This window comes from Agelaius tricolor, unplaced genomic scaffold (genome assembly GCF_023055355.1).
Source record: "Agelaius tricolor isolate 1412-34295 unplaced genomic scaffold, bAgeTri1.0.p SCAF_1, whole genome shotgun sequence".
Classification (NCBI taxonomy): Eukaryota; Metazoa; Chordata; class Aves; order Passeriformes; family Icteridae; genus Agelaius; species Agelaius tricolor.
In genome coordinates this window covers 56,213,826-56,233,478 of record NW_027269261.1, presented here as the reverse complement: position 1 = coordinate 56,233,478, position 19,653 = coordinate 56,213,826, and the positions used below count along the sequence as shown (strand labels likewise).

General features: G+C 38.9%; 1 protein-coding gene and 1 long non-coding RNA gene across 2 annotated transcripts in view; one reads left to right on the top strand and one right to left on the bottom strand.

Annotated features, from left to right (window-relative positions):
* The first annotated feature begins 1,191 nt into the window (after positions 1–1,191).
* VIP (vasoactive intestinal peptide) lies at positions 1,192–8,862 on the top strand. The gene is made up of 6 exons (XM_071435306.1): positions 1,192–1,401; positions 1,839–1,960; positions 3,431–3,571; positions 5,539–5,658; positions 6,336–6,444; positions 7,991–8,862. The coding sequence occupies exons 2-6, from the start codon at positions 1,848–1,850 to the stop codon at positions 7,997–7,999; spliced, it is 492 nt and encodes a 163-aa protein (XP_071291407.1). The 5' UTR covers positions 1,192–1,401; positions 1,839–1,847; the 3' UTR covers positions 8,000–8,862.
* A 977-nt stretch (positions 8,863–9,839) lies between these two features.
* Positions 9,840–19,653, bottom strand: part of LOC139593865 (uncharacterized) — a 99,845-nt gene continuing 90,031 nt past the window's right edge. Inside the window, exons 3-4 of the long non-coding RNA XR_011680413.1 lie at positions 11,506–11,693; positions 9,840–9,967 (exon numbers count right to left, since the gene is read on the bottom strand). This is a non-coding gene — a long non-coding RNA (uncharacterized lncRNA). The remainder of the gene's footprint in view (positions 9,968–11,505; positions 11,694–19,653) is intronic.

Here is a 19,653-nt window from a genome sequence, read left to right as displayed (position 1 = left end):
CCTGCCTAACCTTTAGTGAAACATGAAACAGAAAAACTTATTAGAAGTAAGAAGAAATGGTGAAATCGTCTGTATGGATTTGGTACAATCGTTACCTACTGAGTAGGAGGATTAGAGGCACAAAAACTCAAAAAAAAAGAAAAAAAAGCAAAAAAAAAAAAAATTGGATGATGATCTTTACAGCTGAAATTCTTCCGCGGTTGTTTGGCAAATATTTCAGGGCAGGCACCGAAAAGACACGGTGGGATACCGAAGGGGTGCTTGCTGGAGCAGCGCCGTCCTGCCGGCCCGCCCGCGGGTCCCACGCCCACGTCCCCTGTGTTTCTTTCTCTGCTGCCCTCTGATCTCTCTGAGACAGGGAAAATTCGAAGGAGAAAAATCAAAGGCTTGAAACCGACTCTCCCTTGCTGTGGCATCCCCGAGGTTTGGGCTTAAAACATCTTAGAAGGAAGAGCTGATCCCCCTGCTGCTCAGGGGCGTTTAACATACGCTCCAGCCGCGCTCCCTGCGCGCCCGCGCAGCGGAACCGTCACAAGCACCGCCGTGCTCGGCTGCACCAAGAGGCGCTTGGATGTGGGGCTTAATCCGTGTTGCACGAACACGCACGCAGTTTAAACAAGATAGCGAAGAGTAGAAAGCACCCCAACACCTGCCAAAATAAAACTAAAACCCGTACGAAAATTTTGTTTTTCAGACCAGCTCCCTGCGCACCTCGGGCGGGAGCCTCCATCAGGAACTTGCATGTGCCGGGGATGGAGAGGGACCAGGTTAGCACGGAAACACTGCCGAGGAGCTAGGGAAAGGAACAATCCTGAGGCGCGGAAGGGGCTCCTCAGGGAAGCACGGGGGCTGAGGGAGTGGGGGCTGGGAGCGGAGGATCCCAGAGAGCGCAGCCACCTTCTCTCCGGCTATGCCCGGTGCGGGCAGGGATGCGCGGTGTGGCGCGTTCGCAGAGCCCGACGGCCGCCTGCTCTCCCGCCTGGCGAGGCGGAATCACCCTTCCGACGGGGCTCCGCTCCTCCAAAACTATGTCATTAACATAAATCAAATAATGGCCGAGGGGGTGAGGGGGAGGGGGAAGAGGTACGCGACTGCTCATGTGTTAAATATAAGTCTCTGACTGTCCTGAACAAAGCGACCGTCCCCTTGGGAAGGGTGACGTCTCTCCAGTAACGTGATTGCTTCTTCGGAAGCAGAAACGTGTAAACGCTATAAAACGCGGTGGCGCGGCGGGCAGCTCAGAGCGTGCGGCGAGACGGAGCCCTCCTCTTCATCCTCCTCCTCCTCCTCACCCTCTGCTGCCGCCGCCCCGGCAGCCGCGCAGCGGAGCAGGGCGCACTCCCCCAGCACCGCTCCGCTCCGCGCCCGCCCAGCCAGACCCACCGACGTACTCGCGGCTCCGTGAGTAACTTTCTCCCCGCCACAGCGGCAACTTCCCAGCGCATGAGGAACGATGTTCCCGTCCCGTACCCTCGCTCCTCTTCGCCCCTCCCGGACCTGCAGGGAAGCCATCCCGGCCGTCGGGAGCGGGGAGAGATTCTGAAAACCCAGGGTAGCCGGGGCGGGACCCTCCCTTGCTACCGCTTAAGTCGCTGAGCCCGGGGCACGGCTCCCCCTCGCACTGGGCCGGGGGTCGCCTTCGGGGACGCCAGCTCTCCCTGACCGCGGGCAGCTGCCCCGCCATCGCGACCCTGCTGGCCGCCGGCGTCTTTCGGGACAGAGACCTGGCTTGGGAGCGGGATCGGGGCAGTCGCTCGGCGGCCCGAGGCGAATCCCCGGGGCCAGCGGGTGCGGGCGGGCCGGGTCGGAGGGTGACGGCTGCGCTCTTCCCTCCGCAGGTGGCGGCCATGGAGCACCGCGGCGCCTCCCCGCTCCTCCTCGCCCTCGCCCTCCTCAGCGCCCTCTGCTGGCGGGCGCGGGCGCTGCCCCCGCGGGGCGCCGCCTTCCCTCCCGTCCCGCGGTAAGGCCGCGCTCCGCTCCGCTCCGCTTCGCGCTCCGCGTCCTGCTCCGTGCCCCTCTGCCCTCAGGGACCTGCCCAGCCCCGGCTGGTGCCGAAGGGGCTGTGAGAAGCGCCGCTCCTCCCGAGGAACGCGCAGTGCGGCGCTCGCCGTCGGGTGCTTGCTCGGCATCGGGCGGTGCGCGGGGTCCCCGCGGCGAGGCTGCGGTCAGGCGGTCCCGGCCGGTGCCCGCCGAACCCACCCGGTGAAAGCCCCGGGACATGCACGCACCTCCCGAGGCGGCTGCAGCGCTGCCCCACGGGCTGGGTGGCGGTGAGCGCGGTGTGCGCGGGGGCGGACGCGATGTGGGTCACGGTGAGCCCTGGGACGGGTCCATGGGGACAGGCGGAGGGCAGGTTTGTACCTCCGAGGGTTTCGGCCGGTTGAAGGTGCTGTTAGTGGTCCAGCTGAATTAAATCAGACGGCAGAACGGTACGGTTTGCATTTAGGTGAGAGAAGCATACAGTGTAGAAGGACCGATGAAAAACAGGCAAAAAAGCACTGACTGACTTCCCAAAGGTGTGACTTGAGCCTGTTCGTTTTACACAGCAACTTTGCACCTTTTTTTTTTTACCAGATGGAAGACTTACATGAATCAGACATATAAATGGTGCTAAAGGTGACTTTAAAATTACAAGGACTTAAGTCTATCTTAGTTTTAGTATGTGACTTTTGCATGTCATCACACACAGGGGTTTTCTACAATGATTTCCTTGTCTGCCACAGAATATCAGAGCAGCCAGAAGGAATGATGCCAAACCACTGCTATGCAGTCAGACTGCCCTTGATAAAATATGACACTTCATAAGAAACTGCAGTTTACGAAAATGTGAACTGTACATCAGTTTATACAGAGCAATTGCATGATACATTTGAAGAGATTAAAAGATTTTTTGTCTTCTATCATGAGAGAATAAAAACATGTAGAGATACATGACTGCACTTTTTATTTAGTTTGAAGTTCTTGCTGTATTTGCTTTCTTTGGAGAAGGCCTAAGAACTGTTTCATTCTGCATTTCAATGCACATCTTATATCTTAACTGGGAGGTAAGTACGTCACAGGAGCAGTTTTCACTTTGGTGGAGGCTGTTAATTTCATCCATCATTTATACAAAATGCAGTTGTTAGGAAAAGCTTCACAGTTGTCACTTGTACTGTGATTGTCATACATTATGCACTGGAATAAATTGCGTTCAGTGACAACATTGATCTAGAAAATATGAATTTGAGAGAAGGATCTGTTGTGTCAATTAATCTAGAATTAAGCATGGATTCTACCTGAAAGTGATTTTTGAATTATCCAGTTTTCTTTTAAATGCTTTACCAATGAAAGTGGGTAGATGTGAATTTCGACACAAACCAGAATGTTATCTCTAGTAAAGTGTCTCGTGTCCTCAGCTAGCTGTACTTTACACGGTTTCTTTCTTCAACAGATTGGGAAACAGAATGCCATTTGATGGAGCCAGTGAACCTGACCATGCCCGTGGGTCATTAAAGTCAGAATCAGATATTTTGCAGAACACACTACCTGAAAATGAGAAATTCTATTTTGATCTGTCCAGAATTATTGATAGGTGAGTTTCTTTATTATCATAAATACAAAAGATGATGGACTACTCGATTTCTGCCAAAAAATCATTCACATTTTCAAACTGAGATTAGGAAAGGAAGACTCAGTTATGGAAGAAAATCCCACAGCCGCTGCTTGAATACTGGTAGCAGTAGGGATGTCGGCAGAAATGTTGATTGTATTGCCATTCTGGCATGATGAATGCTTTCACTTTCCAGGAAGGAGTAAAAAGTATATTGCGAAAATCTGAAAGTTATTTTATGAAATTAGTTCCCTTTAATATGTACAATAGTTAAATTAAGGAAAGCAGTATGTTTGCAAAATGAACATTATCAAAATTATATGAACCCAGGCTGTATTGTAGAGTTTATTTATTGTCCATTTCAGAAATGCAAGGCATGCTGATGGAATTTTCACCAGTGTCTACAGCCATCTTTTGGCTAAACTTGCTGTGAAGAGATATCTGCATTCGCTTATTAGAAAACGAGTTAGGTGAGGTGACACATTAGGTAGAATTTTTTTCCTAGCTGGCTTTATTAGAAATATTTTTTACCCTTCTGTATCCAAGGTCTCCTTTTTGTGATTTAGAGGTACCAAAAGAGAAGCCTATATAATTGTGGGGGAGCTGAAAATCCTATATGAGTATTTAGTGACATTACTAAATGAGAATGTTACTATTTATTTCTGACACGGCTGTGAGAGGTAGAGCAACAGACACTGCACAAAGCCTGGATAATGTGTACTGAAAATATTATAATGATTATCATGCCAAATTGCTAATTGTTTTTTTCAGTAGTGTTTTTACTAGCTCGGTGGATGAGTGGCAAAAGTAAATACAAAGTGATTGATTACTCAGTACTTAACAAGAGGGAAGTACACAATGAAATCACTAAATGATTGGTTTATAGTGAAAATGTAAAGGTATAGGGGTTTTTCTGCTGTAGAACACATTGACAGATGTTTGTGAGATCTGTATTGCAGCAGAACTCAAAAAATGAGGCAAATTTATAAACTAGGGGTCTGGATGCAACTTCCGGACCAATACATCAATAAACTAATGGGCACAGCGTGCTAGGTAGAATCACTGTATAGTTCCCTTGTTTTCAAATCCATAAACAGCAACTGTGAGCCACTGTGGCAATACCACTGAGTGCCTACTTCATATGCTCAAAAGCCAAGTAAAAATTAGGTCCTCCATTTATGTCAGTGCTGCCTTTGTTCCAGAACATACAGTTCCAGTTTCTCATATGCTGTGAACTAACATAGACCATTTAAAATAGAACACCCTGGCATTTCCCAAGATTGTGCATGAAGAAAAGACCTCCAGGTTTGGCTTTCACAAGGTGTATTTTGTCTTCTGAAACCTTAGAATAAGCATTTATAGCTATTTATGTGATGCTCCACTCTACCTTTCCTCAGTGGCAGACTCCACCTCCACTGAGTTCAATGGGAACAGTGATGAGGTCCTTGAAGAGCTTATTGCAACTTAAACCTTGGCATTGTACTGAAATACATTCACACAAATTATAGAAATTAGAATAAAATCTGTTTATTAAAAGGTGCTACCTGGGGTGTTAGAATAGGCAGGAGTCATGAAGTCCACACTTATGTATTTGATCTGGCAGAACTCCTGACACAAGGACTTTAGAAATCATTGACAGTGTATCCTAATTGCACAGGCCATGGCAAATGAGATGAGAAAACAATCAGTGAAAGGTGTTCCCCAAAAGGCTGAATAACATTTTTTGGAATTTGATCCTTGTTATTAAAATACATAGTAAGCCATGGAAGCAGTGGCTTTTTTTCAGCAGAAGAAAGATCTGAAGTCATAGATGGAAACGAAAGATGAAATGAAAATTTGATTTTAGTAGGCTAATCAATACCATAAAGCTTATTTCACTCATTTAATTGTATTTTCTTTTAAACAGATGTCGTCTCTTAACTTTTCCTTTGTAATTGTTGTATTGCCAGCTCCCAGGACAGTCCTGTCAAACGCCACTCTGATGCTGTCTTCACCGACAACTACAGCCGCTTTCGAAAGCAGATGGCTGTGAAGAAATACTTAAACTCAGTTTTAACTGGAAAAAGAAGGTACTACAAGAAAGCACATATGTATTCTTTCCATACTTCTATGGCATTAAAAGGTTTATATCCATATAATTATTTTTATATCCATATACAGAGGTTTATATCCATATACAGAGAGGACAAACAAAAGGCACTCAATGCTAATGACTTGATAGCATAGTTTATAGCATGGTTTTCAAATACACACAACATTTCCTCCCAGACTGGAACAGACACCACAATCAGAATAGAAGAATAAAGAGGAGATGGCATCTGGCAATTTAAAAAATCTTCCAAAAGATTCTTAAATGGTTTTTGTTTAGAAAAAATCTTCTTAAGGAAAAAACCCTCAGAGCTATGGAACATGAGCAACAATTTAATAAAGAAATATGTTGAAAATTTGCCTCTCTGTGAACACATGAAATGAAAAATTGAAAATCCTTGAAGGACTATATGTCCTCATCAGTATAGGTGAGATGTGAACATACATTTTTGTAGACCTTGTACTCAGTTTGTGTATTTAGTCAGACAACTGCTTTTAAATATCATGTCTCTGTATTCATTAAACATGCAATTTCATATGTTCTGTAACACTATGGTTTAAGTATAAGACAATGTGCAGAAGTTACAGTTAGAAGAAGGCTTTTCTTTCTTTGCTTTTTCTTCCGAGAGCAATAAAACTTGTTTCTGATCCACAACAGCCAGGAAGAGCTAAATCCTGCCAAACTTCGAGATGAAGCAGAACTTCTTGAACCATCCTTTTCAGAAAACTATGATTCTGTAGATGAGCTGCTGAGCCACCTCCCACTGGTGAGATGCCAATATTGTCTTTTCTCTTGCTATCTGTAATTTGACTTGACCCATAAAATTACATTATTTGTACATGGAGTGTGGCCTATCAGAAAATCAGGATATTCTAGGAAAGGGAGTCATGTTCCATGAAAAGCTTTATATTTCTAATATTTCTTCACTCATTGTGTCTGAATAAAATAATAATTTTAATAATAAGCTTTATGTTATCACATGATTGCTGCTATTGAAAATTCCTAATTAAATGGCACTGTTCATAATGCACCTAACTCACTTGGGTGTTTCAACCAGTGAGCACTGCAGCATAAAACCAGAAGTGACTGATTTTTAATTACAAAGATCATTATTTCTTCAGAGAAAAAACTTAGGGATATTTCTTTTAATTAAAAAAAATGCTGCAGATTTTGTTTAACATCTTTTTCATTAGAAAGAAGTTGCCCCTAGAACTAAGAGTATTAGCAAGATGAGTAGTACTCAAGTACTTAAGAAAATACTTGACATGCAAATCTTGCAGTTACTGTTTTCCATTTAGCTACTAGTATTTTTTCTAAAGTCATTCACAATTATTTTCTTTTTAGTTTACCGAAACATAATCCCTTCTACATCAACACTTGCAGGAATAAAATATTGAAAGAGTAAGGTAGAAGCAAATTTGGCTTGGTATTGTTGAAAATGTGTTATGAAATTGATGATGGGATAGTTTTTGGCATTCAGCTGTGTCTCAAAAAGTAAGAAAAAAGATTAAAGGCTATTCTTGAATATAAAATTTGAAGAAACGTCTTTTTTTGTATCATCCCGAACCACCCATCCCTCTGACCCAAAAAAGATGTTTCCTTTCAAGACTGAAATAAAATGTGAAAATGTTCTTTTCCTTTCCACAAATGTGGCAATTCCTCTAAAGTTCCTGAAGGTTAGAAAGGACATAAACTGCTTATGCACTGAGGAATTAAATAATTTTTAAGCAATATGATTCTGGAAAGAAATGTTCTTTCTGGACAAGATTAATGCAAGAAATATCTACTCTTAGATTTTGCAGCTTCTCAAAGTTCTGGCATTAACGAAGGGAGAAAGAATAGTGGTGCAGCAGGTCGTAGAAAAAAATATTTTCAGTCCTTTCCATTGTTATTGACTTTACTGATGAGGCAGATCTACCTGTAGGTGAATCAGTATTGACTGTTGCTTGGCATTTTATTGCAGTGCCCAGTTGCTAATGTAGTGTGGAAAGAGCAACCTAAATTTGTGTATCCATTTCAAGGATACAGGTTTTTTCAAAAGGCGGGGCAATTCTGTGCTGTAGTAACAATTTTAGTCTAATCTGCAGTAACATTTTTAGTCCTTCAACCTTTCTTTTCTCATCCTATGGTCTGGTCTGAGTGTGATGCCCAGCAAACCCCTGTGACCAGCCACATCTCAGCCTGCCAGTCCCAAGCACAGCAATTGTTTTGTATCAAGTGTTCCTCAATGCCTGCTGTCTGCCCTCATACACCTCATGATGCAACTGCTTGCAAAAGTCACTTCTAAAGCACATCTCTCCTTTGCTTTTCAGGACCTCTGAAGGACACCTGGTAAAGTCTATGACAAGAACAAGCTATTTTTGAGTTCCACATAGTATTTCAAAGAGATGACTTTAGTCATCAAACCAGAACAAATATGTTGTGAAGTGAAAGTTGTGATATATTTGTTTCTTACGTAATAAAAGTTGATATTTACATTGTAAATATTACTCTAGCATTCTCTACTGAAAGCTGTACATATGGATGCCAGTTTAACTCATAAGAAGTCTGTGAGTCCATATGCTGTAAATCCTTTACTTCAATAAATTCATTTGAAAATGAGTGTGCAGCTGAAAAGAGCCCATCATGACTAATTAATTGGCTTATTTTAGGTGTGTTCCAACTTCAGACAAACATGTGTAATCATAAGGAAACATTTCTAGATAACCTCATAAAGAACATATAACAACATGAGGGGAAGAATGTCCAAAGTGTGTAAAACTGCTTTACAAAGATCTCTGAAGGTTATTGCCAAGAAATGCTTTTCTAGCAGTTTACCAAGCAACCAAGCAACTAGAAAAAAATGAATTAGAATACAAAAATTTTTGACCTCCAGCAGTATCTTTACTTCTGGTTCACATTTTTAATATTTCACAGCATATAAATTATATCCAGACCAGAAATGTCCCCTTTATTTTCAGTTGTGTTTTAGATGCTCTGGGGCTGACAAAGCACTAAAAGAATGCAATCTTTTGACTTGTTTGATGCCTAAAGTCATCAGTTATTCTATATTTAATTGTCTGTAGCTTTGATGATGAAACTATTGCTTATATATAAAATAGACCTGAAGACAGTTTACTATTTTTTCAGAATGAATGTAATTTACAGAATATTCAGACAATAAATCATTTTATTATCATGGCAAGCTATTACTGGTTTGAATCAGTGCTACAGCTACCTGGAACAACAGAGGTTCCTGTAAGTGCTGTCTGTACCGTAGTAATAGGGGAAGATAATATTTTTAACTGATTTATGTGATATTATTTTAGAAAGACAACTAAACAAACCTATGGTCCCCTTTTCTGTAGCTTTCTATTGTTGCAGATGACCATGGAACCGAAAATTTGCAGCTGTTTGAGTCACAGCACTGATGTAGAAAGTAGAAAAACTTATCAGACCTACTTACAAGCTCAATTTGGAATTTCAAGTGTATTTATAAATCATACACAGGCACACATAGACAGCGATAAAACTGATTTGCAAGTTTCACTTACAAGTTTACTGTTCTCATTTAGAAAGAAACTTCTAACATGATAAAATCTGAGATTTATGGAGACTGGTTCTCATAAATATGTAGCCCTCCAATTTGCAATTTTTTTGAATATTGGCAACTGCATGTCAAAAGAAAACCAGCTTTCACAGATCAGGTGCTAATATTGCTATTTCTATCTATCCTTGACAGAATCTATTTTAGCCTAAGCCAATGAGTGTTTCACAAAAGTTATATTTTCACAAAAAACATAATTTTGAAGTTGTCTCTTGAAAATTAGTTTTCCACCTCCAATTCCTATCATACTATGAACATCTGAAAGCAAAAACATCTTTGTAAATACTTGAAGGATACTAACAGACATGCTATAATACTTTTTTAGAAATTTTCCTCAGTGTAGTTTGAACAATGTTAGTATTTCTGTGAGATGCAATCATTAAAAAATAAGTGAAAAAAACCAATGAAAACCAAAGCTGCATATGGTCTTTATACATAGAATTCTTTTAAAATGTGTGTAATTCACTTAATTTAAAGTATCAAAAATCAGAATAATAATAGTTAGAATAATCAAACTTTTGACTACACAATTCCAGAAATATTTTTTTCCTAAATTTTTCTTTTAATTATTTTTTTGTTTCCAGCTTACCAATAAGGCATCTGATGGGAGAAGTTGTCTTCCATGTCCAATGTATTATCTTCCTGATATGCCTGATATTTTGTTCTCCATTGAAATTTGCAGAATCTGGAACCTGTATTTTCTCTGTTACATGATGACGGAGAAGAAAACAGAGACATTGATTAGGAAATCATATAGATATATCTACACACACACACACACACACACACACACACATTGTAATAATTCAGCATACCTTCCCCTGAGGGTCAGCAAATAGTGACAGTCTAAGAAGCATGCTGAATTTTGTGTACATTGTAGCAAAGCCTAGCACTGACAAGGGAGGCGCTAACTTAGAGGATAGTACTTTTGTCTTTGACTTTCCATAGGAGATTTGAAGCCAAATTAATACAGTGAGAGTGCTTAATTGAGGAAGAGGTGACATTGTTCACCTCAAACCCAGGGCAAATGGTCAGGGTAAGGTTAAATGATGAAACTGAAGAGAAATTGTAACATTTCACTGAATGACACAAGTTTTCATTTCGTCAATGATTTGATATATCCCACCAATCCTAAAGCCCATCTGCAAAATGTCTTAAGAGTGGAATCAAAACATTTCAATTAGGAGAATGAACACGTCAGCTCCTAAGGGAGTGTTGGGAGAACTGCTAGGAGGAAAAAAATACCCAGGAGATGTAGAAGAGCACCACGGCAGGGAAAATGCAACCACTGGGGAAGGAATAAAACTGTGATGGGTTATTGGGGTGTATATTAAAGGAAGATCTCACCACGTTTCTTCAGAATTTCACTTCTAACACATGGTAGGAATACCTGTGATCTCACAGGATAGAACTAATTCGTTTTTGTTTTATCAAATGGGGTTAGCTTTTTAAAGCTTCCCTCTGGAGCTCTTAAAGAAAGGTTCAGAATCACCTTTAAGTGCATCTTCACCAGCACTAGAAGAGGATCTTTTTTAGGCCTAAATCCTGAGAGAGGAATTTCATGCTTGTGTGCATCTGTGCATTCATCATCCATTCAAGAACAGTCAGAATTGTGTACGACACCATGAGAATTACAGAAGTTGACAAAACAATTTAAGATTACAGTCAGTAAAGCACATTAAAAACTAATAAAACCCTAACTGCTCCTCTGATATTTTAAATGGATTTGAGGGGCTATGAGAGTTTGTTCCACCTGAAAGTCTGAGAAAAAAATTCTGTTTAAAACTATGGAAATGGATAGCTTTGATCCAAAGCATCGTTATAACTTCATGTATAGGCATATTGAGTTCTCCCCAAAGATGGAAAGAGTTGTATGCATACAGGAATAATTTATTTCCATGCAAGATATTTGGGGCAGGGAGATGGAAGAGGCTGCCAACTGCCTTTAGTGATGCTACTTATGCTTTCCACTACCTCTTTTATTTTTCCTAATTTTTTCTCTCCCTCCTCCCACTGACCACGGGCTTTCCCACACTTTAATAATCTCACTGTTGCCTTGCAACATTGGTGTATGAATATACCTTTCCTTTTGAGAAGAGCAATTAGAGCAGAATTTAAGTTTAGGGCACAGCAATTAAAGAACTACCGGCCTTGTTGATGGAGAGGAGTATTGCAGAGGACCTGGTACAATCAGGCTTATAGGAGCAGATTTGTAGGAGCAGTAAACAGTCCCTGACTTACCGCTGGAGACTTCCCATTTACTGTGTGACTGGCAGGGAAGACTGAAAGATCCTCTCCTTGGATACATCAAACAGAATGCGTGTCCTCCCGGGGCTCGCGCTGGCTCAGGCAACTACAATATTTTCAGCTTTTCTGATCTGAAGCAGTCCCAGACAAATTGCTTGCCAGCTTGCCAAATTGGTTTAGAACTGGAAGTAGGAAACCAGGCACCCATCTTTTACACCAATCTTTAAAAAGTCCAGAGAATAATTTGATGCATATTCTTCTGATGTAAACAAACAGGAAAGGTTTTATTTCAGTTTTGCACACAGATACATGCAGACCACTTAGGGACACGAAAAAAACCCAATTTTTCCTTGTGAGGATAAATATTTTCAAAAACTTAATTAACCAACATTTACAAATAAAAATATGACTGACTACTCAAAATTAAACCAAAAGTGGCCTAAATAATAATGATACAGTAAAAAGAGATACATATCTAAATATCAACATTATCATGGTAAGAACAATATTTTCAGTAGAGAATATTTTTGGGAAAGAATGAGGGTTGTTTCCATAATGAGATAAAAAAAAGAGTAAATTATCTTGTTATTCCCCATTGAGCAGATTATTTTGTATTAGATCAACTTTTGCATAGAATAATATGCTTAGAAGAATGTACATGAGAAAGGTGCATAAGATCCATTTTCTGTATCCTTTTCTAGAACTGGTCTGAACATTTCAGTGAGACCACAATATCTAATAGCCTAAGTTATTTCTAAACATGAGATAGAAATGCTTTTAGTATGTAGATACAGTTATTTAATAGTTTTCTAATGAGAATTTATCTAACACAAATCCTATTTTTGGAATGGTGGGAAAGTAGAAGAAAATCTAAAAACAATCACTGCCTTCTGTTAGATGAGCTATATCTGTGAAGACCTTTCTACTTAGGAAATGTATTCAGAGCAGCAACTTTCATCAGTAGTTTATCAAATAGCAAAGCTGTTGACTGGGAGGTGTCAAGTTGTTACACATCAGCCTTTTGGTAGAGAATAATTCATTCATATGGAGGGCTGGGAGGCTCCTAGCTGTTTGCTTGTTTTATACACCCTTGAACTGTTTTCACAGAAAGTGGTCACAAGTATCTTTGACAGATGTCTTACTACCATTTGTTTCTATTCTAACACAGTTCTTAATCTTTGTTTTTCAGACAATCCCTCTTCCCATAATCACAGCCAGAACATCTGCACACTGATTTAAGCAAGCAATTTTCTCTTATTAGGGAGTATAGAAAGCAAACTACTGCATTCTAGGAAGAGTCTTCATGAAAAGGCCAAGGATATATAATTTATGCAGAAAGACTGAGTCTTGCCTAAAAAAAAGAAGAGTTTGAGAAATTCAAGATTTGGTGTCAGTAGTTTTAGTCCCATCTGATGATTCCTTCCACAGCAGTGCATTGTACTTGGAGTTCCAAAGCTGGTGTCAGAGCTCTGGTCTTGAGCTTGTAGTAAGAAAGAAGAAACCAGTAAATGTGGAGGTAGAGCAGGTGAAGACTATGTCTTCAGAAAGTGCCTGATGTTAAACTCAGTTTATATAGGGCTGTTTGCTCCCTGTAGGTTTATGACTCTTGCTTTGAGAAGAAATAGCCATCTCTTGCTGTCAGAGGACCTCACATTACATAAGTTCACAAGCTAAACTGACCCACATCTTTTCAAACACTTGTTACCTGCTAATCTCCCTTTTGTTGGAGTACCATTACTCCTCTCAGGGATCCGTAATCCTAGATGTATTTATAGACAGCTTTTCCCTCTCAGCCCTGCTTTGTAAGGCTGAAGAAACTGTTTGTCTTGTCTAGTCTTATAAATGAATCCATGTTTCCAAGACTGTGCCGGAGCCCCATGCCCAGTGGGCCCATGTTCTGTAATGAGTTGAACACTGCTAAATTACTGTTTGCTAACTGAATCTGAAAGTCTATATTGCAGACATTTAGGAAAAGTGACTAGTGGTTTTGCAGGTCTGTCTTGAGGATTTTGGAAGAGCTGATTTTTCAGTCTGGCTACTTTTTTTGTTGTTGCTTCTCTAACATTTGTGAGTCTTCTAAAGCTGAGAAAAGAGAATCACCTAGCACTGGATATTCGGTATCTTTTTTGGAGTGAGTGGATGGGGAGGCACTCCAATCTAAAGCAAAACTCCATTCTTAAAAAGGCAACTGACCACATTACTGGGTAGTTTCACCTAAATCTTTGCATCCTTTTTACATGGCTATAGCCTATATTTTTAATTCAACTTCCTTAATCTGCAGCCAAAGGAAATGACAAATGCAACCCTCATGCTGCCCTTCCACCCTCTGTGATACTGGACAGACGCGTGGCAGCAGGAGCAGCCCTGGTTCTTTGCTGACTTTTGGAGCCTAAGGAGGAGAAAATGGAGATCAGTTCACAACAAAGCCCTAGCACATGATCAGGGAGATTAGGGTAAAAACAGCTATATGTCCTCTGACTTGTCCTGTCAGTAGCAAGTAGTATAGTTCACACACTGGCTTGTCATTCACATTAATTCTTCAAAAGGAAGATGGAAGAGAGCCAGACAAGCACTCATTTGTGTATTTATGTCATGTATATAAAAATATCATGCTAAAGTGTAATGCCAGTGATGCTAAGGGGCTGAGCCTCTCCTTTCATCCATGGCTAAAGGATTACAACAGGGATTACCTTCTGGATCATTAGTCTACTGCTGGGCAGGAATAAAGAAATCCAGCTGAGTGGACTACTTGGGTCATTACTCTTTGATTTATGATTCATACTCTGTTCAGTACAGGTGAGAATACAAGTGCTCAATGTACCCTACTTTCATAGAGAAGGGGTTTGATTCTGTAAAGATCAAATTTAATTGGGTATTGCCCATTTGGTAACTTTCAGGCTCCATTTAAATGTATTTTCCCAAAGAATGGCTAATTCAAAATTTCATTTCCCTAGCCTTAGCACTGTTGAATAGCTTTTTCAGATTTATAATGTTCTGAATGGTTCTGGAATCATATATGAGGTAATTAGATTGCTTTTTGGTGTTGGAACAAACAGAACTTCACCTGGTAAAGTCAGAATGACATTTCAAGGGGACTTTTCCTTGCCTGTGCTTTATAAATAGGTTTGCAGGATATGATTAGTAAGAAAGTCCATGACCACTAGAAAACCTGTCCCTGTAAAAAGAACTAATCCATATAAGTGTTCTATGTTATATTTCTAATTACATTACCTCTTAAAAATTCTCTGAGAGAAATCTATCAGAAATTCTGCTTCAAAGATATATTAGGTTTTATATGAATTTTTGTTTGTTGAATGATGCTCCTCAGTGTAAAAACAGCATGTTACATAATTATAATGCATACAGACTATGAAATTATTTCCTGTTAAAAAGTGAAGAAATCAATGGAGGAGAACTTATCCTTCAGTAAAGCCACAGCTTTACTCTGTAGTTGCAACAGCAGACCACAGCAGAAAATATTATGGTTTCAAGGACTTCTACACTCTTTCTGGTAAAATTTAAGGCAGATTTTAAGCTGTTGTAACCTACATTGTGTGATTACATTTTTCAAGAGCTGTGTATCAGTATAGGAGTTTGACAGGCTCAGGAACCAGAGTCTTCCAAATTCAACTGAGTAAAGAGCATTCTTTTTGGCTAGCTCTGACTGGCCAAAAATTTTTTTCTAGTGTGCATTTCCCTGGGTAGCTACCATTATTTTAGGCTTCTTTTTATGACTGGACAAAAACAAAGGAATTTGAAAGAGCTACTCATTGTAACTTATTTACATCACAAGATGCATCATAGAGGGATACTAAAGAAAGAGACAACTTCATGGAATACTATCCATTGTGGGAGAATCTGCTACTGAATAGAATAAGAGCAATTTGAGTCCTTACTAATTTTAAAGTAAAATCTGATATTTATTTGAAGGATTGTTAAACATTTACATATTTTTTCTAGGTTCTACATTGTCATCTTCAGAAACAGAGACTTGGTTAGGTCTAATTTTCTGAGATTTGCAGCTCAAATCTTGGAAAAAGCTTCTAGTTTTTAATGCTTACATGCACTAGTCACACCCTATAAATCTGCTGGAGGAATTACCGATATTCAAAATAACTAAGAGAAAAGATTAATTCATATTTTTAATTTTTGCTGTTTCATCTATGTCAGCTTTTCAGATATATGTTGATTAAAGACTTTCATTCAGACAATAATTTTAAGTAAAGTGTACAAATAACAAGTTACCAATGACACCTGGTCTAGCTGGTCTACTCCTTTTGCATTCTGCAGCTTAGATATAAGCTTAAACTGGTACATACTGCTAATGTTTTGACAAGGAAATGGAGTAAAACCAAATAAGAGTAAATTGAAAAAGAACTTACATTCTATTTGTACTTGGTAGTGGTAGAAAGTTTTAAGCTGAACCATACAAACACACACACCAACATTTATTTGACTTCTTAAAGCTGGTTGTGCTGTAACCAAGGCAAATGAATGTTTTCAATCTTGTTTTCATTTGCTAGTATTCCTTGCCAGCAAACAAGAATTCCAAGAAACTGGACTTTGAAGTGTCTCAAATAACTTGATTTAGTTAGGAGACAATTTATTTAATTAATGAACCACTCATGTCTGGATAGAATATTTGGAGAACGCTTGAAATCAAAGTGCTCTTCAGATACATTATCCTATTTTGATGAAGGAGCTAGCATGCCTAAGACTTCTCTGAGTTATTGAGGCTTACAGGAATGTGACTCTTTCTCCAGATGCACAACTGCTGTAGCCACATCTTGGATGAAGCTCACTGTTATTAGTTTTGTCAAAAGTAATTGTGTAGAGTTACATTTAATTACTGTGAAGATTGTGATTTCACAGGGTCCTGATACTTCATATTCCTGGTTAAATTTCATTTAGTCATGAAGATCTTAAAAATATTTCCTTAGACATAAAGACCTGCTACTATAACTGTAGTATGTAATTAAAACCACCACTTTTGTATTTGTGCATTGAGTCTTATATTAAATATATAGAGTATAGGTACTAAAAAATAGTAGCTTGGTGAACTGGATTTTTATTTTAAATATAACTTCAAAATAAAACAGCACCTTACAGTTGATATAATTTCTGTCCATAATTTTCATATTTTCCTTTTTGCTCCATCAAGAATAAATACAAAGGAGAAAGAAAGAATGAACAAAAGGGATAATACTTGTGGAAGACAAGTTTGTGTAAATTAGCAGAGAATAAATTTAGGTGAGAAATGAGAGGAAGTTTCTCAATATCACAGAGCTAAATTATGGAAGCATGTTCCAATTTGAATTTTAAGTTACTACTTCATAAATTTAGTGTATTTATGAAACTGGAATTCGATATGGTTCTTCTGTGATAGCAAGGACTAGATCTCACATAGCCAAGGAATCTAAGTGCTCTCTTCCAAATCAACATATAAGAAAATCACATATCAGCAAATAATAAAGCTTTTCACTGGCTATCTGTTATTTGTCAAACTAACTGAGTTTCACATTGGCTGTTTTGTTGTATAGATTTACAGATTGAGATAAACTTAGATGTTTGACAATATTGCAGATGTACTGTTTTTACTTTTTAAAATATATCGGTAAATGCAGATACGTAGAGATAATTAGTATTTTGGGTCACAAAACACTTCCAGAGACAGTGAAATCTCATACATAAAAAAATATCACTCAGAACTAAGGGAGTCACCATTTTTAGGTAGAAAATGTCGCATATGTTACCATTTTTAATGTTGCATGATAAATAACATACAATTGGGAAAATATACTTTGCTGCATGCTTATTAATTCACTCAATGTACATGAAAATAAATGCATATATATTCCAACACACCTTTGCATCCATAGATGTCTTTCTAATTCTTGGCAGATGTTGGACTTAACAGGGAAAATGACAATTTGAAGGAAACCATGCAGTATAAAGCATAAACATGGTCAATCAAAGCTTTGTTTCCCATTACCTCCAGGTTCATTATATCATCAAAGTGAGTCATTGGAATCCAGATTTCATGGCTCTTAAGAAAATCTCTTACTGAAAAAATTACTTTTTGAAAAAATTACTTATTGAAAAAATTACTTTTCAAATTTGGTTTTGTGTTCCACAGGAAGGAATGCAGCACTTGAGGCCTGGATTCTCTGTGGATTTTGCAAGTGCTTGCAATGCCATAGTTACTTGACTAGATCTATAGATCTACAAAAACAAAAGTTATATCCAGATCAGATATAATCTTGTTCTCGTGCACCCAAAACCCCTCTGACTCTTAGCAGCTGGGGATAGATATGAAAATGGACTATATCACTGTTTTTATATGCCAAAGAAAGACCCATATAAGGAGAAAAACTGAATTGAATCCCATTCAAGACAATGAAAAATATCATGTATTAGGATAGAAATGCAACATTCTGATATTGAGATCCTTCTGTATAGCGCTACTCAGAAATAATTTGCTAAACCATTGTGTTGAATTCATTTATTAGAGAAAACAGATACCTGTTTTAGGCATTGTTCTGCTTGTAATTGCTTTTCTGTTTGCATATCACAACTCTGTTACAATCACATAAGAAAAGTATCCACATCCATTTAATCATAGCAGTCAGGGTGTAAGGTTAATTGAAGTCCATTTGGTAGAGCGCTCAGAGAGTTTAAATGCATTTAATAGGAAAGAAAAGAATGATCAGGTGAGTCAGTCATCTCAAATTGTTTCTCATTTATAGTAGTTAGAGATTTAGGACATCTTAATTAGTTTAGAATGAAAATTCCTGCCTAAGAGCCAGTTGTTAACACAGCCTCTGGATGAACTGAAGTTCACAATAAGTCCCTACCACAAGATGAGAAATTATTCTGTATTTAAAATAGCCTCTTGACCTAGAGAAAGATCCCAACCACGTGTTTCTGGGATGATTCACATACATAATTCAGAGGTGATTAGTTGTACTGGTTTCCATACTCCTCAAGGAATAGGAAAGAAATGGAGAAATTAAGAGAGGAAATGTAATTAATGAGCAATGAGGACTGTTAAAAAGGTAGGTCTGATTGCAGCAAGCAACTGGGAAATCTATTAAGACCACAATTAAGTTGTTATTTCATCCAATCTGGAGGAGTTCAACTTGTTATAATGGCACTCCTGGACAAGACATGATTTTGCAGATGGTTATATTACTTTAAATGTCAAGGTAAGCCCCCAAACTAAAGGGGAAAAAAAAATCAAATGGCCTTTCCTCAGGTGTTTTATTTCAAATTCATTTCCTACAGAATCCGAATCTTTTCAGAGCCCTTGAATATCTGCTAGCATAAAAATGTCACTCAACCATGCATACAGATGCTTCCTCTCCTGCTTGGCAGGGATTTTCTTAGTAGGCGAGCAAGGATAAATATCACCATGGCATTCCCTTAGGAACACTGCATTAATGCGCATTACAGGACTTTAATGGAGACTGACTTGGAACAGAAGGGCTGCTTGCCTCCTCTGAGATCATAAAGTACAAGAATTTTACACTTTCAAGGTACAGAAGAAATTACTACAACTCAGTTTGCACGTATAACATTACCTACTCTATGATGACTCTTTGCAGAAGCAGTTTTATTGGACAAAGTAATGTACTAAAATTGCAGTTCAAGGAGGAAAAAACCTTAAAAGGATTCTGAAATAGGGAATATCAAAAATGAAATAATGGAGCATTATGCAGTGGATTCAGTTTTTGCATTTTGCAACATGATCTATATTTCTTGTATGCAAGATTGTGTTCAGAAAAGCACCAGAAGGTTGACTTCCATTACTTCTGTTTAAGCCCCTAGCTCCATCTGAGATCTTCCCATTAATCTCAAAGTGCAGGTCAATGATTTCTACATGTTGCAAAGAGATATTAAGGAATGCATTTCAGTCCTATAGAAAATATATCTACCTTTTCTTCAGCCAGCCTAATAACAAGGAAATTAACAATAAAAAGAAGATACACTGATCTTCCCTTTCAGTTCATGACATATATTTTGAAGGCACATTATAGCATTTTCAATGAAACTCTTTGTTTAAAGGGTTAAAATACTTGATGATACTAAAATACGCTAATAATATTTCTTGTGATAATTGAATGCATCAACACTTCTTTCTAA